The sequence below is a fragment of the Lampris incognitus genome, chromosome 1 (genome assembly GCF_029633865.1).
Source record: "Lampris incognitus isolate fLamInc1 chromosome 1, fLamInc1.hap2, whole genome shotgun sequence".
Taxonomy (NCBI): Eukaryota; Metazoa; Chordata; class Actinopteri; order Lampriformes; family Lampridae; genus Lampris; species Lampris incognitus.
The window spans coordinates 24819738-24838081 of record NC_079211.1 but is presented as its reverse complement, the minus strand read 5'-3'; the positions used below and the strand labels follow the sequence as shown (position 1 = coordinate 24838081).

At 42.1% G+C, this 18344-nt stretch overlaps 1 protein-coding gene across 3 annotated transcripts in view; it reads left to right on the top strand.

Annotated features, from left to right (window-relative positions):
- Positions 1-18332, top strand: part of simc1 (SUMO interacting motifs containing 1) — a 39748-nt gene extending 21416 nt beyond the window's left edge. For 2 of the 3 annotated variants that reach the window (XM_056288763.1, XM_056288758.1), the window contains 9 exons: positions 3838-4702; positions 4854-5107; positions 11501-11570; positions 11683-11843; positions 11968-12060; positions 12370-12501; positions 13446-13602; positions 17063-17147; positions 17246-18332. In XM_056288763.1, the coding sequence (XP_056144738.1) occupies positions 3854-4702; positions 4854-5107; positions 11501-11570; positions 11683-11843; positions 11968-12060; positions 12370-12501; positions 13446-13602; positions 17063-17147; positions 17246-17451 (2007 nt within the window). In that variant the 5' untranslated portion in view covers positions 3838-3853 and the 3' untranslated portion in view covers positions 17452-18332. The remainder of the gene's footprint in view (positions 1-3837; positions 4703-4853; positions 5108-11500; positions 11571-11682; positions 11844-11967; positions 12061-12369; positions 12502-13445; positions 13603-17062; positions 17148-17245) is intronic. The other variant, XM_056288772.1, reaches the window with a different exon arrangement.
- The last annotated feature ends 12 nt before the right edge of the window (positions 18333-18344 follow it).

Below are 18344 nucleotides of genomic sequence, written 5' to 3'. Positions count from 1 at the left end.
TCTATCAAACAATTACAAACAAAATAAAAATACCCAAATCTAGAGTCAATTCTCAGAATTAAATCATTTCCTACATATAACTAATATGCGGCTGAATGACAACTGCCTATTGCTGTAAGAACAGTTAAAAACAATGTCATCGCAGCCAGGCTGCGGCACTATCAACGTGAATTCACGTCTAGCTGGCTGCTATGGGTTCCTTGCATGCCATGTAGCCCGAGTTGGCTCGGTGGCTAGTGGCGACTGGAGCTTACAGTTTTTTTTAACAACAAGCATATTATTATATTAAAATGTTTAATATTCCTACATCAAATAAACCCTATGGACCGGGTGTCCTGACTGGTTTTAAAGCTCTGAATCATATGGGAACTGCTAAGGATCATAGATATACGTTTTAGCTGGGTTAGCTTAGCTTAGCAACCAATGGAAAATTGTCAGTCTTTAGATTTCAAGATTTTAAACTCTTATCTCACCAGGATTCCAGCAGCGTACAAAACACAAGAGAAAAGAGTCTTCCTTCTTCCTTCAACGGGAGATCATCTGTCTTTGGATAAAATCAAGATATCCTACGTAAATGGCTATGATTACATGGAACACAGAAAGCTGTTTACTTTTTAGCTTTGGCTAGCGGCTCACCAAGGAAGCTTCGTGGGAGGGATCTTTTTTGTCGTAGTTCAAATGTCCTGTAGCTCAAATATCCGTAGTTCAAATATCAATAATTCAGGTATCCATAGTCAAAGTTGTCCGTATTTCTAAATATCCGTATTTCTCTTCTCTATTGTCGACGGTTGTTTGCATGATTTAAACTCTGTAGCTCGTGTGCCTCCTAGAGGCTACTCGTGGAACTTACATACGTCACAGGGTACATGTAACCATGTGGGTTACACATGTGTAGTCTGTCTTTCTCCCAGGTCTCACCACCCGGACACTGCTTGGCATTCTCCTCATGACATTTTTTATATATCTTATAAATCCATGTAATTTTGTTATCCTGCTTCAATGTTCTATCCTTCTCTCACTCTGATGTGTGACTAATGTTCTTTCCTCTTTTCCCATTTATGTGAATGGTGTAATGTGAGTCTTCCCTGTGTGCATGTGTAGTCTCCTCCTGCCGTCTACCTTGTGATGGTGGTCGTGTGGCTCAGGTCCTAGGCTGTTCCGGTAGCATCTGGACACTGCTTGACATCCTCCTCATCATATTCTTCATAGATCTTATAATTCCATTATAATTTTGTTATCGTCTTTCAATGTTGTATTCTGTAAATTGTTGTATATTCTGTACACACAACATTCATTCCACATCTGTCCATCTTGGGAGAGAGATATACCTCCTCTGTTGCTCTCCCTGAGGTTTCTTCCTACTTTTTCCTCCCTGTGAAAGGGTTTTTCTTTTTTTCTTTTTTTTTTTTAATGGAGTTGTTCTTTATCCGATGCGAGGGTCTAAGGACAGGATGTTGTGTTGCTAAAAAGCCCTCTGGGGCAAATTTTTTTTATTTGTGTTTTGGGCTATACACATAAAATTGACTTGACTTAACGTGTTGCTCTGTAATACAGAAAATGAGAGGGAGTGAGACAAGGTACCAAACTGTCTTTAGCGTCCATCCGTTGTCTGTGTCTGTGGTTGTCTCTCACTCCACCATTTGGTTGCCTGGATCACTCTTCCTCCAATACCTCTGTCACAAAATATGGTCAAAAACCCACATCTCATGGTGGCTCACCTGGTAGAGTACGCACCATATAAGGCTGAGTCCTTGCCGCAGCGGCTTGGGTTCGAATCCGGCTTGGGCCCTTTGCTGCATTCATCCTCTCTTTCCTGTCTCTCTCGATTATCGCTATCTAATAAAGGCAGAAAATGCCACAAAAAAAATCTCCTTTTTCAACAAGCTGTACTCATTTCTCCCCTCCACTCTACTCCCTTGCTCCCCAACAACTTGGTCTTTTTGGCTTGTCTAGAGTGATTGTAGACTGGTTGCAGCTGGTGGTTAATTGAGTGTGGCCATCAGCTGCTCTCTCTCCAGGGGTCTCATTTATAAAACAATACATAGGATCCTTGCTAAAAGTGTAAGTGCGCACAAAAGCCAAAAATGGCGTGCGCCATAGAGTTTACGTACAATTGTGCACATTCTCCCATCATGTTTGTTTTTATAGATCACAAATTCTGCATAGGAACTGGCGTACGCCTCTTTCAGGCTCCGTTTTGTGCATACGCAATGGTTATAAATGAGACCCCAGGTCTGACAGAGATGGGCATGGTAGTATTGGGAGTTCAGGACTATTCCCAATTGCTTCCCGGTTAGGTGAGCCCTAACAAAACATTAGGGCTGTCAAAATTGGCCAAAAATGACGTTTGATTATTTCCTCTGAAAAAAAAGGTTCAAACCTATTCAAATATATTTTTGCGCGTTATGTTTGTAAGAGGGTGAACCAGTACAACAAGAGACATAACTACTTGTATAGGTATAGTTATTTCAATGTAAATGTCTTTTAAAAGATCTACATACCTACACATTACAAAATAAACAAATGAAATAATGTTCTATACAATAAAGCTTCTTTTAAACACCATAGACTTTACTCTCTCTCTCGCTCTCTCTGCGCCGTGGTTGGTGCGAAATGAGAATGCGCTGTCTCGGAGCGAGATGAATGATTCGTAATTGATGTGTTATTCGATAGCCTGATTTTTATACAGATTAGGTAATATGAATACTGGTTTAAATAAACAATTTGATAGTATATTTCCACCTTTGCTGAGCAAGAGTGAAAGTGACGTGTGACTCCTTTCCGTCATCCAGCGTATTAAGTGCAGTGGCCAAGGCCCTCATGAGACTTCGCAAGTGACAATCGCAGTAGAGGTTTTTTTCCCTCATGAATGAATATGAATTTTCACATGCAAATGTCTGTTTTTGTACAATTTGGTTTTTTCTTTGAATTTGGAATGTTCATTGACAGCCCTACAAAACATAAACACAAACAAATAAACACAAAAATCGGCATAAACACAAACAATCACAAGCAAACATTGGTGAGATACTGTATTCCAGCGAATTAAGGGGGGGGGGGCAGCCCAAGGGCTAACGTGTCTACTTATCCATGTATGTTACAGTATTTTCATTGTCGTCAGTCTCATGTTTATATGGTTGGCTATTTTAAACAAAAAAAAAACTATTTGGTTTATACTTAGTCTGTCTCCTAGCTTCTGTTAACAGTAATAAGCACTTGTTTTGTTTTTGGTTTTTTGTTTTGGTTTTTTTTTTGTTACTTATAACTAATTTCATTAGAACTGTATTCATAGACAGTTAAGCAATTTGTTAGCTGAAACCTATGAGAGATGCAAAGTTTAGATATCAACATTTAACTAGCACTAGTCTTTAATGAAATTCTGTTAACTGCAAGCTGCTATGTATTAGTTACCAACACTTATTAATATTGCAGTTGTGGTAGTTCCTTGTCATGGTACAAATTCAATAGGCTCTTGTCACCAATTTGGTTTTTACTAGCTGGTCACTTCTCTGTTTTTACATGTAACAAACATGGGCTTGTGTTTATTTCAGGTGTCACTGATTTCTGTTATACTAATCTTTTTCTTTCTTACTAGTGAAACAAAATCAAGTAGCTTTTTTACTAAATCTTATGATGATGTATACTTGAAGTACTAAATAGTAGCTACATATTATCTAATGACAAGTTGTTATTCTGATTCACATTTGTGATCTTTACATCTTTTTCAAAAGGCAATGAATAACAGTTCGTAATTTGATAAAGCTGAGTTATTATTCAACATACTAACAAAAAATAAAATTATTATTAAATTTCACTCCTCTTTGTCGATTTTTATAGACCTCAGGAATCCGAGATGGGCTCTTGTGCTGAGATTGAAGCGGTAGAAATAATTGACGGCAACATCACAAGTGAGAAACACCAGATGTCCAAGGCTTTGTCATCTGATGACAGCGAAAACCCAAAAGGCAATACACAACAAACTCTAACTTCAAACAAAAGAGGCATACACTCTTTGGAAAATACCTCAGGAGACTTTGCAATGGTTTCACCAGTGCCAGACTCTGGTATTCCACTACCAGAGCAGCAATTTTTTTTGGATTCTGTGACTGGATCACCACAACTTCCTTTGTGTGTAAAAAGAACTTGTGTAAAATTGAAAAGGTCTTTATCTGAAGTCCATGAACTGGAAAAGTCAAGGTCTTTAGTTTATTTAACAAAGGAGTCTCAGCAATTGTCAGGGTGCCCTGAAAATTTTGATAACAGCAGTATGGCACCAGAATACATGGTTTCAAGGAGCACTAACTATTCTAATGAAACACAATTAAACTTTTCAGTGGAAAAGTTGCAAGACTTGGTTGAAACCCCTCAGGTCTGGGGACAGGCTGTGGACAGTAAGGAAAAGGGATGCACTCAATTCCATGTGGATGATACAAACTCTCTCCTCTTGCAAAACCGGGCAAGCTCCAACTGCATTCTCAACAACCTTCCCTTGTCTGTTCCAAAAACTGAAGACTTAGGTGATAGTGATGATCTGAGCGTGGACAGTCCAGTGGATTTTGACTGGCGATGGGAGAGTGATGTGGAGGAAGAGAATGGGGAGTGTAAAAATGAGGTGAAGTTCAGGAGTACCAGTCGAGAGGAGAGGCGTTTTGTGTGCCCAGTGACACTCAGGAAACTAATAGCTGCACCAGTTCAAGGCCTGGTTAGACACATTTTCTGTCTTTTTATGTTATCCTTTCTGTCTCTCTCTCTCTTGCTTTTGCTCTCTGACTCACTAAACAGTTTTATTAACAAAATACAATGTTATACAAACTCCTTACTGTGAACCATCTCCCTTCTTTCTTTTTTCCTAGGATGATAATGTAGAGATGGATGATGGCTTTGGTGCTCCCAGGCAGCTTTGCCAGAAGAACCTGAGCTTGGTTTATAGTACCATTGAGGAGCAATACTCAGAAGGCACTCTGCAACTGCTGTCTGACCTGCTACAGCCTGGCTTCTACCCCCCCAAGGACATCACCTCCCATCTCCTGCAAGGCATCTTGCTTGATCATCAGTGTCCCCTGCAGTTCTGTGTGCAGGCCTTTAATCTGTTGATGACAACACAGAGGTGAGGCAGTCACAGAACACAGTCATAAGATGGGTAGGAGTTTAGCTAAATTCAGACCACACCTTAAATCTGACCCAATTCCTATTGCATTCTTCAAATGTGACAGATCTGATTTTTTAGGCATGTGAATACTAAAGCACTGAAAAATTATTTTTAAAAAAACCACATGGAAACGCATCTTCTTAATCTCATATTTGGCCACTTTTATATGTGGTCCTAGACGAAATACATATCTGATACACAGCCATGAGTCTGTAGGTTGGAATTCACATGACTTTTACGTTACTATATGTGGCACCAATTGTTGAGACTCGTTGGCTTGTATCAGCACGAGCACTCGTCTTAACACTGTCATCGCCTTAGTGAAACTATGGTCCAGTGAGATATCATCATCTTCAGCGGTCACTTGGAGTTGAGTATGACCATCTTCCCTCTGGGTCCCTCTGGATCCTCAGGTGGGTGTAGAGGCCGATCCTGGAGCCGCATAATGAATGGGAGGATGCCTGCGCATGACAGCTTTTTACGTTAAGTGGCTGATGCACCTGCAGCCACCACATGGTCCTTGGCAGGGGGTGGCCAGTGTCCAATAGCAGGGAGAACCAAGATGATTGGGGACCACCCTGTGTTGCAGCCTTCATCCACTTTCATTGCCGTTGTGACCAGGAGACATCTTCCACCAGTTCTGCCGTTGAGGTCTTAGTTGGATCGCGCTTTGTTTGGAACCTTCCCCTTGACCAGTCCGCCTTGGGTGACCCTATCAGGAAAGCCAAGCTCCAGATGGCATAGCTCTTGGGCTCATTGGTACATGCAAGCTTCTCCACCATGGCAAGGTGGCAATCCCGGAGAAGTCCTGTGAGATAAGGGATGATGTCTTTGGAATACAGTGCCTTGCAAAAGTATTCAACCCCCTTGACAGTCATCACTAATTTCTGGATTATAAAAGATACACACATCTGTTCCTGAACAATATAATTTTTGTGAACCCATAAGGTCTAACAGCATGATCGCAAAGCCAAAATAAGTTATGTTTCGCTGACTTTTTATTAATAAATTAACTAAAATATAGTGCTTGCATAAGTGTTCAACCCCTTGTGCTCTGAAAGCTCCAAGTTTACACAAATGACACATTATTCCTAAAACAAACTCAGGTAAACACGATTGGACATAATTAATGTGCACCTGTAAGATATTAAAGTAACGATCTCGTTTATAGGTATAAAAAGCACTCTGTGTAAAGTTCATTAGCCAGGTGTGAACTCCATCAGAAAATGAAGACAAAGGAGCATAATACTGAAGTAAGAGACAAAGTGATTAAAATGCAGAAGGCGGGAAAGGGATACAAAACAATATCCAAGTGTTGGGATGTCCCACGGAACACTGTTGGATCTATTGTCAGAAAGTGGAAGATGTATCACATCACCCAGACGCTTGGTAGGACAGGCCGTCCCCCAAAGCTAAGTGTCCAACCGAGCAAGACATGGGCTGGTGAGGAAAGCCACAGATGATCCTGCAATCACTTTGAAGGAGCTCCAGAGGTAAGTGGCTGAAACTGGAGTAAATGTGCATGAGTCAACCATATCATGGGCTCTCCATATATCTGGCTTGTATGGGAGGGTGGCAAGAAAGAAGCCATTGCTCAAAACTATGCATATAAAAGCACGCTTGGAGTTTGCTACCAAGCCTGAGAGAGACCCAGTTAGGATGTGGGTAAAGGTTTTGTGGTCAGATGAGACAAAAGTTGAGCTTTTTGGCCAAAAGTCAATGCGTTATGTGTGGCGCAAACCTGACCCTGCTCATGCCCTAAAAACACCCTCCCTCCAATGAAGCATGGTGGCGGCCACGTAATGCTATGGGCTTGCTTTTCATCTGCAGGTACTGGGAAACTTGTTCAAATTGAGGGAAGATTGGATGGAACTATATACAGCTATAACTATATACAGGCTCTTTTGTGTACCGATGTTTGGCCGCGCCCATCATTATCGGAGCTATTGATATGCGTGGCTCTCCTGTGCTCCAATGTCCAGCCGCGCCCGTCGCCATCGGAGCTATTGATTTGCATTTGTTTAGCAGCAACAATGCAAGTAAGTGCCAAAAAACTAGGTTCAGGTCTGATAGGACATAGGTGTCAACAGGCAGTGCACAAAAGCAATGCATAGGTTGCATAGAAGCGATTTTTTTTAATACATATTAATACCAATAGGTGTGGAGGTGTTAGAGAAAGAGTTGGGTCTTAAGCTTCTTAAAGATGGAGAGGGACTCAGTGGATCGAATGGAGTTTGGTAACTCGTTTCACCACAGGGGAACTACAGAAGAGAAGAGTCTTGCTAGTGGCTTAGGGCCCCATTGTGGTGAAAGTGCCAGGTGCCTTTCATTGGTAGACCATAGTGAGCGGGACTGAGTGTAGACCTGAATGAGGGAGTTCGGGTAGGTGGGAGCCATTGTAGTTGCTGTTTTGTAAGCGAGCATTAAGGTTTTGAATTTGATGCAGGCAGCGACTGGGAGCCAGTGAAGGGATATGAACAGTGGAGTGATGTGCTGTTTTGGGTTGGCTGAAGACCAGACCTGCGGCCATATTCTGGATCTTTTGCAGAGGTTTAAAAGTGCATGCAGGGAGACCTGCCAGTAGGGAGTTGCAGTAGTCAATGCATGATATAACAAGAGCCTGTACCAGGAGTTGTGCTGCATGCGCTGACAGGTACAGTCTAATTTTCCTGATGTTGTACTGGGCAAATCGGCACAACTAAGCAGTCGAGGCCACATGAACCTTAAAGGCTAGTTGGTCTTCAATCATGACACTCAGGTTTCAGGCAGAGTTTGTGGCAATGAGTTGGGTTGATCGGAGCTGGATATTGATCTGTTGCTGTGAGGATGGGCTGGCTAGGATGACAAGGAGCTCAGTCTTAGATAGGTTAAGCTGAAGGTGGCATTCTTTCATCCATGCAGAGATGAATGATGATATCCGTGCAAGACTGTGGGGTCATCTGGTGGGAATAATAGGAAGAGCTGGGTATGGTCAGCATAACAATAATATGAAAAACCATAGGAGTGAATGATAGCACCAAGTGAGGTGCTGTATATTGAGAAGAGAAGGGAACCAAGCACTGACCTTTGAGGTACCCCTGTGGATAAGCCGTGTGGTCTGGACACTTCTCCCCTCCAAGATACTGTAAAAGATCTCCCCGAGATGTAGGACATGAACCAGCGGAGGGCAGATCCTGAGATACCAAGCTAAGTGAGTGTGAAGAGGAGGATTTAGTAGTTAACCATGTCAAAGGCAGCCGACAGATCAAGCAGCAATAAAGCTGAGGACTGACCAGCAGCTTTAGCCAAACACAGTGATTCTATTACCGACAGGAGTTCAGTCTCAGGAGAGTGACCCCACTTAAAGCCAGATTGATTCGGATTATACAGATTGTTCTCAAAAAGGAATTCAGAGACTTGGTTAAAGACCGTGCGCTCAAGTATTTTTGAAAGAAAGGGTAGGAATGAGACTGGTCTATAATTTTCAACCTGGGCAGGGTTAAAAATGCTATCTTTTACACTGATGATCCTCTCGAGAAAAAGGCTGTCTCCACAGAAGTGAGGAATGAAATAGCTAAGGCCAAAATGAAGTATAGGGGGGGAAAAATAGAAATGCAATATAAGCAGTGGTGACCTTAGAGCAGCCTGGCAAGGGATCAAATCAATGGCCTCCACTAACCAATATGCAAGTGAGACCAAGCAGCTTATCAGTGTTAATGGAGTGGAATATACGTACATACACATTGATGAGTGATAAGAAGCGCCCCCCCCCCCCACAGGGATTCGGAGACTCATAATCCTCTCAGAGATTCTTAATGGTAGAGTGAGCAATATGGACACAATTCTTTTTTCTTTTCTTTTTTTTTGATAAATTTATTTCTGATTTTTCTCTTTTTCTCCCAATTTAGTGGCCAATCGATCCCTATTTTAGTTCAAACACCCACCCTCATACTGCATGCGTTCGCCAACTGCATCTCTCCAGCCAGCAGTCTCGAAGGAGACACCTCGCCACTTTCGTGACGAGGCGAATCCAGGCCGAACCACTGCTTTTTCCGACACACCCAGAGACGCATTCATGTGACGAACACAAGCCGACTCCGCCCCCCTCCCGAAGACAGCGTTGCCGATTATTGCTGCTTCATCGAGTCCGGCCATAGTCGGATCTGACAAGACCGAGGCGCGAACCCCGGTCCCCAGTGGGCAACTGCATCGACACAAAGCCGATGCTTAGACCGCTACACCACTGCGGACCCCAATATGGACACAATTCTGTTGGTAATGACAAAGGCCACTCCAGCATCTCTCCTTCAATCGGCCTTTCCAATCCAGAAGAAGGTGTAGTTGCTCTCTTGTATTTGTCCTTGGCCTTCAATCCTTGTTTCTTGGAGAGGAGCAATGTCAATGCGGTATCTCTCTACCTTCTTAGCAATCAATGCAGTTCTTCTTTCAGGTCTGGTGTGGTTGTCCAACATGGTCCAAATGTTCTATGTAGCAACAGTTAGTTTCCCTTTCTTGCATTTTTGACCGCTGATGTGAAGACCCGCTTGCCGCGGCGAACCAGCCAGATAGTTTCTGAGCACCGTTTCTAGGGGCTTCCCCTTACGGGCGGGCAGTGCTTTCCCTGAAAAGGGCTGCCCGGACACTCAGCTGCCTCGACCCTGTTGTTGCCCAGGATTCAACAGAGTTGCGACCATCACATGTGAGTCGCCTATGTGCAGAGGTCCCACTAGTAGCTTCCAGCTCCTTAAGCCTGCTACCATCATGTTCATTCTGTCACCATATGACTTTGTAAACGCTCTCCTCACAAGCGGTTTTCCCATCGAACTCTCCTCACATCACGCCTTGCACAGTAGTTAAGACAGTCGGTGTCATGCCTCTACCAGACAGTCTTTCTGGACCTCAGAACCCATTCCTAAGCGGTACACCGTAATGCAATGGGCTCAGTAGATAAAGAGGTTGCCCTGCAGTGACAGCTTACTTGTCAAGTGATACCATCCATTGACCAACAGAGTGGTTCCTCTGCATGCCATCTGATGTTTGTGCCATTGGTCCGATAGGGCTCATGATCCTATTGAGCTCTTTTGCTGCAAACACCGAGTGCCCTGCTGCCAGTGCCTTCTTGGATTTGAATTCGGGGTTACCTTCCCCTAGCCTTTGACTAAAGAAGCAAATCTACGAGGCAGTAGAAACAGATGCAGATAGTACCATCTATTGTCATAATGGTAGCAGCAAAGGCGTACCTGACTTAATTAAACTTTATTTTTTGGTTTAATTGGTTGTCTGTGAAGGACAGGAATACCCTAAACAGTATCATTAAGGTCTGCTCCATCAGAGAGACTTGTGCTCCCTCTGGGAGAAACGTGGCCCAGAAAGCAAAAGGAATTATTAGTCAGTCTGACAATGTCCTGTCCAGTTAATTCACTGTAATGCCCTCAGGGCGGCGCTATAAAGTGCCCCCGAAGAAAACAAATCGCTATTCTACGTCCTTCATTCCTTCTGCTATCAGGCTCTGTTATCAGGCTGTTAAATGCCAAGAGGTGGTCATTTTAAATGAATGCTTTATTTTGTTTTAAACCACAATAGTTGGTTTACCCTTGTCTGTTTTTCACATGGTTTGTAAACCATGTTGTAATGGAATGTAACGTGCAAAGCATCTTAGGATGCTTTACTTATTTATTTATTCTATTCTTTTAATTTATGTGAATTTTTATACTTCACCTGGTCCTTGTATGAGTCTGCATGCATGGCCACACGAGGGTGCTAGTGTGCATCTTTTGCCCATGCACTGATCTATCTATTGTCTCTGAAATACTGCTGATTGCCGCTTGTCTGTGAGTTTGTGTATGGTCTGGGTAGATGGTAAAACTAAATTGCCCTTCTGGGATAAATAACGTTGTCTGAATCTGAATCTGATGAATCGAAACTCAAAACAAGTTATAAATCACTTACCAAACGACTGCAATCTCCTATGTTCACGCTCAGAACTTGTTCTGCTGGGTTTGGTTCAATCTCTCATATAAGCTATTGGTGAAAATACCGCCCCCGTCTGATTTTCACAACAAAGGAAGCAATAGAGAGTGCGACCCGCGTCTGCTGACCCAGCTATTGAAGCTCAGATAGTGAAACGAGCAGGTGCTCAGCCCAAGAAAGACTGATGACGACCTAAATCCGAATCAAAACTCAAAGCAAGTTTTAAATCACTTACCAAATGACTGCAATCTCCTTTGTTCATGATCAGAGCTTGTTCTGCTTAGTTACATGTTTCCTACCTATTGATTTTCCTCCTTGCCTCCTCCTTTTCTCTGTCTGCCCTTCCTCTCTCCTTGTTTCCCATATTTTAAATCAGTCACTAAAGCTACTTGCTGATTGCAGATACCACATAGCTGACACTAACACTGTTCCATGGGACTGGGAGCTGTTAACCTCAGTTGTGGCTAACCAGGTACTACTCAAGCCAGAAATGGTGTTAGCACACAGATGATGACACACTGGACATGATTATGATTGTGTAATTACACCAAAATGAGAAGGGACTTTATTGGCTCTCCCATTAGGACAATTCCAAAGGACACTGCTGCGAGGTTGTACGCATGCTGTTGGAGTATGTTGTGCAGACTCTAGAAGATGACTACCAGGTCCAACTGTCTCACTCTGCCCTCCAGCAATCTGTTGCCAAGGCAACATTGTCTTGTTACTTGCACTTTGATCGAGTCAGGTGAGTCCAATGTCTGATTTACAGCTTGACAGAGGAAAGTATTGCAGATTTTCCCAAAATAGGATTGAGAGATTATAATTGATGGATGGGTATCCGTGGATATGGATGGTATTTTCTTTTCCAGAGATGTCATAAGATGGCTGTTTGCTGCCATCATGAAGTCAACAGTATCTGGGGAAGGAGAAGAATTAGCCAGAGAGAGAGATGAATATATCAGGTGAGCTCCATAGTAAATCTTATCTATTTATCTCATTGATTCTTTTTCTAAAATCTAATTGGACCATAAACCTTGTGATTTATTGGGTAATCCAGTAACAGGACAGGCAGAGAGGCGTTGACATGCTGTAGAGTATAAAGCACTATAGAATACCATGATTTCTTGATTAGCTTATCAGAGAGAACATTTTCACTGATGTTATTATTCTCAGTCATTCTATATATGTGCAGAAAATTTTCCAAACTGCTCTGTATTGTATTATAGAAGTGATGCCATCTTCTCATGCAAGTTTGTAATTCAACCTTGCAGGATGGTGTCCATCTTTCAGAGAATGCTGTCTTTGGCACTGGAGGTAGACTGCAGTCCAACTCTCAGCTCTGTCAAGCTGTCTCAGGAGCTTTTTCAAATGTTCATCTACTTTCTGCCATTGCGAGCTCACAGGTGAGAAAGACAGACCATGTGTGTGGGGGGGGTAGGCTTGGGTAATTGGACGAATATATCGGAACTGGCAGTTGGAGTTGGGTCATATGCACATTCTTGATGCATTGATTTCCGACGAATCTTTCACAAAATAGGACAGTGACTAAATGACAATTAAGTCATCTCTAGTGGTTGCTGTCTGATCAAGAGGTGCTGAAAAGCATCATCAACTTTAATACGATATTTGAGAAGTAATATTTGAGCAATATTTGAAAACTAGACCAAAAACATTATATGTGTAGTTGTGCACCCTGATCATTTATATTGCATAGTTATGTTATCATCACCTGTTTGTTCATTTTAAGGCTGCAAGCAGAGGTGTCCTTCTCCGACGCCATTGGACTTTTTTTTCCCCCAATCATGTCAGACAGCTTGTTCAACCTGTCTTTACAGCTTACTGCTTAGCAAAGATCTAAAGATGATTTATTTTTTAATTGAAGAAGAGTAGCCTATAGGTTGCAGTATTTTAGTAAAAAAAACTAAATTTTTGCATTAATGGTTGTGCAAATTGTTAGTGTTAGAATCTTTTATCGGCACTACTCGTTTGCAAAAACGGCAAATTACTTTTAGATCTTTCGGCTTGTGAGTTACGTCTGGTTTAAAAGCAAAATATTCCCAATTAGGGGATTTTGTATTCTTTTTCACAATGAGCTCTTCCATGATTGCTTATGCTGAAAATGGCCGGTGTGCGCACAGGGGGACATATCGGCAATCGCCAATTGTTGGGCGGACGGTAGCCAGTAGAAAAATTTAGACACATTGCCCAACTGTGATTTCAGCATTTAGAGAAAATGGAAGCAGTATGGGAAGAGGTGATTGGTTGCTCTAGTGGTTGCAAGTAAACTTCCCCTTGTCTTTCAGGCTACGTATTTACTCCTTCCTTAACCAATCTCTCTGTGCCATAGGATGCTGTTACTGGAGAGCTTGAAGAGCAAACTGCTGAGCTGTAAGCTGTTAGAATATCTATTGGACTATGCCTGCCCACAGAAAATTCATCTGCCCATGTCACTCAGTCTGTTGCTTAATTTTCTGAAGAATTGCACTCTCAAACCAGACCCCGAGGTAAATTTCAACATTATCAAGATTAAATGATGATGGAACTTTGGAGGGAATTTTGTTTCCCTTTATCATTCTGTATTAGCTATTCATAGATACGGCGTTACTGGCATATATTTTACTGATGGTATACCTATACTTTTTTCTTTTCTTTTTGGAATACTTCATTTCCAATTTTTAAGTTTTTGGAACAGGTATACAGGATACGTGAACAACCAAATAAAAAAACATGTAGAAATCCCCCCTCCCCCCAAGGCTCAAGAAAAAAAAAGACTATGCAGGGACTTCTTATTCCAATCCCACATAACTATGTTTTTGAAGACAATATAACGGTATACACATATATCTGTATAAATATTGTAGTTACAGCCAGGTAAAAAGTACATTCAATGAAAGGGGAAACCTTCAATAAACTCTGTGAAAAGACTCCAGGTCAGAGCGAAGTTTTTGTGGGTTTTACATATTTTATATCGGAGCTTTTCTGAAGGTAGAAAGGACAGCACCTCCCTTAACCACTGCGAAAATTATGGGGCTTTATTCGACTTCCAGGGAAAAAGGATAAGTCTACAAGCTAGCAATGAGGCACTTACCTGCAAATTTGTGACCTTACAGTTAGGGAGAGATATGCCAAAGGTGGTTGTGTGAAAATCAGGGGATATGGCCTATTTACAGATATGCGGATGATGATGATAACAGATATGCGAGAATACATTAAATATAATTGTAACTGTTGAGAGAGGGGCATGCCCAGAACATGTGTCACACCAAGGCTGGACTATGGCTGCACCTCGGACAGCCAGGGTCTGTGGTGGGAAAGATTCTGGCAAGCTTGTCCCCCGAGTAGTGAAGATGGTGAGGCACCTTAAATTGAATCACTCCATGTCATATCCACAATGAGGAAGGAAGTGTGTATATGAGTTAAGCTGTCCCAACATGCCTCTTCAGAAAGCTCTACACCCAAATCCCTCTCCCATGCACTTTTTGTTTTGTCCCAGGATGTCTGTTTTTATCCCTGTATAAGTATGTAGATTATAGAGACACGTACCTATACATTTAGCAGGAAAAGAGACACTTTTGCACTGTCAACCTAATTTCAAGATGGGACATTTGCATTATTCATTTGAGGTAAATTAAATGTGCTATGTATGTTATAGAATGATTATGGCCAGTGCATTCCAGTCGCCAAAAAAAAACCGTTATTTTTTTTTTGTCACAGTTACACTTTGAGATTAAAATGGGAGGGACATTTTTTCCGAGGAAGCAAATCTTCACTGGCCATATACTAGGGCATTCATGACTACTGCATTAATCACGGGAGATATACATTTTTTCGCCCAATAAAAACAATAAATTCTCATCAAAAAGGTCTCATACAACCGGTAAAGGATTAACTAATGGAGGCGGGACCATCCTGGGGGTAGATTAAATAGCATAGTCCTCGATTGGCTCTGAGAGGCTTTACAAATGAGCCACAATCTGATTGGAACCCCCAGCAAGCTTGTCTGAGCTGGAAATGTGGAGGTTTGACTGAAGTAAAAATGTGACTTCTTTCTTGCAGGTGTTTCGGGTTAACCAGTGACCATGTTCTGGTGACTTTCAGCCGAGTGCACCCATGGTTTTCATGGTGATGGCAACTGTTGAAAAGATTAAAAGCCTTAAATTATCTTTAATTTAATGTTCAATTACAGTATATATTCGTCTGGTCCTTTTTGTCCTACTGTATGTAAATTAAACTGTGTCGCCAACAAGAAGCATTCACATTTCTTGAAGTCACTTTTAATGTGGGGAAAAACATAGATTAGCAGAGCAGCTAGCATCTAATGATGAATTTGACATTACAACGTTACAGGTTAAATGATTAAATATGGGTCACTTCCCAATTAAAGATAACAGTATAAAATACAGCTGCACTGCCAGCTGCATTTTTTCCCCCCACATTATATGAAATGTTTCGAGAGGTGAATGAGTCTGGCTGAGCACAGTTTAACTTATGTAAATGGTTGGTGTAGATATTAAACACAGGTGAGTGTTTATTTAAAATTGAAGTAAGATTAAAGACTTTTAGGAGAACACTACATGTTTGTGTTTTCAAACAGCTGCCGTCACTAAAGTCACCAGTTAACACGGTCACTCGTTAATCAAAACACACGGATGGCAGGAGTCTTTCCTTCTCTAAATACCTTAAATTCTGTTTATTTTAAATGGCAAAACGTAGGAAATCATTGTTCCAACAAATCTCTCTTGGAACCATAGCACCCCCAGCAGCAACAGCAGCATATCATAGTCAGAATATCTGCTGTAGATGCATTGCCACTGCTTTATTACTCCACAATGCTAAAACCACAGCTGAACGATTAGTATGCAGTATCGGCTAGTGGTTTTGATAGTCGACTATTCTGTAAAACCCTTAAAATATACACTTATCAGCCAAAACATGAAAACCACTAACAGGTGAAGTGAATAACATTCATTATCTCGTTACAATGGCACCTGTCATGGGGTAGGATATCTTAGGCAGCAAGTGAACAGTCGGTTATTGAAATTGATGTGTTGGAAGCAGGAAAAGTGGGCAAGCGTAAGGCTTTTGAGCGACTTTTTGACAAGGGCCAAACTGATGGCTAGATGACTGTGTCAGAGCATCTCCAAAACGGCAGGTCTTGTGGGATGTTCCTGGTGTGCAGTGGTCAGTACTTATCAAAAGTGGTCCAAGGAAGGACAACCGATGAACAGGCAACAAGGTCATGAAGCGCCCAAGTCTCATTGATGCACATGGGGAGCGAAGGCTAGCCTGTCTGTCCCACAGAAGAGCTACTGTAGCTCAAGTTGCTGAAAAAGTTAATGCTGGCTATGAACAGGTGTCAGAACAAACAGTGCATCACAGCTTGCTGCGTAGCCGCACACCGATCAGAGTGCCCATTGATGACCCCTGTCCACCACTGAAAGCATCTACAATGGGCACAAGAGCATCAGAACTGGACCATGGAGCAGTAGAAGAAGGTGGCCAGGTCTGATGAGTCACATTTTCTTTTACATCATGTGGGCGACCGGTGTGTGTGTGCATTGTTTACCTGGGGAAGAGATGGCACCAGGATGCAATATGGTAAGAAGGCAAGCCGGCAAAGGCAGTATGATGCTCTGGGCAAAGTTCTGCAGGGAAACCTTGGGTCCTGGCATTCATGTGGATGTTACTTTGACATGTATCACCTACTACCTAAAATATTGTTGCAGACCAAGTAGACCCCTTCATGGCAATGGCATTCCCTGATGGTAGTGGCCTCAGGTGGTTTTAATGTTGCACATACAATTTTTTTCCTTTTTGCATCAGTGTGAGACTACTAGCCCCAACACTAGGCTTAAACATTCTATCAGTAGAGTAATAGAACTTGAATTTATGTACTCTACTTTATTTCATTTTACCACAAGTTACTGTCCAGAATAACAAATTTTTAACCACTACCATCTCCAGGATGGTGCAGAAAGGTGGAAGAAGTGGGATGAGTTGGTCCAACTCCTCTGGATGTTGCTGCTAAGCTACAACAAAGTGGTTAGAGGTGAGATGTTGGTAAACTTTATTGCAGTGTGTGTGAGTAGCTTATCATTTCCAATTTCTCTATGTTAGTCCTAAATTAAATGCATATATCATCCTCAGGTCACTTGCGCTACCCAGTTACAGACCGAAATCATCACAGCGTGATCCAAACGCCACATGACATTTTGTCCAGGCCTGCTGTTCGGGAAGCTGTGGAGTCTTTCCTGTCCAGATCCCAGGCTGACATTGGCAATACCCTACCACCTCATGTTGAGGAGTCTCTCACCTACCTACAGGATCACCTACTAGATGTCTGCCAGTGTTGAGCGGGTTGCTTTGTTCAAGTGACTTTTAATTTTTCTTATCCATCGATTCATTATCCTAACTGCTTATCCTGCTCTCAGGGTCGCGGGGACGCTGGAGCCTATCCCAGCAGTCATTGGGCAGCAGGCGGGGAGACACCCTGGACAGGCCGCCAGGCCATCACAGGGCCAACACACACACATTCACACCTAGAGACAATTTACTGCCAATTCACCTGACCTGCATGTCTTTGGATTGTGGGAGCAAACCGGAGCACCCGGAGGAAACCCACGCAGACACGGGGAGAACATGTAAACTCCACACAGAGGATGACCCCCAAGGTTGGACTACCCCAGTGCTCGAACCCAGGACCGTCTTGCTGTGAGGCGACTGCGCTAACCACTGCATCACTGTGCTGCCCCTGAAATTCCTCAGTACAAAACCCGATCAAGTTTTACTTATTTTCTTTAAAAAGTTCCAAAGAGCATATTGATTTTTATAATTATAATTAAGTTATTTTACCCATAAATTATTGTGGGTCCTTTTATATTTTATTGTGGGTCCTGTTTAATTGTTTGAATAAAACAAGTTCATTTGAGATCAAACCGATTCAGTTTCTCTATCAATAAATATTTTGTCAGTTAAGTGTAATTACCTGTAATTTATCATGAATCCCATCAGCTCAAAATTCATTTCAGGTTCAAAGCTAATGAAACCGATTGAGCTTGTATAAACTAAAGTTGCTACTAAGGATGCTGATGGACAATGCGTAATTATAAAAAAATTTTTAAAAATGAGCCGGCAGCATGCATCAATCTATCCTTTGGTCGCGTGTATGCACCTGTGGTTTCTGCACTAGAGGTAAATCATGGAGGTTCAACTGATGTTAAAATAAATAAATAAAACAAACAAACAA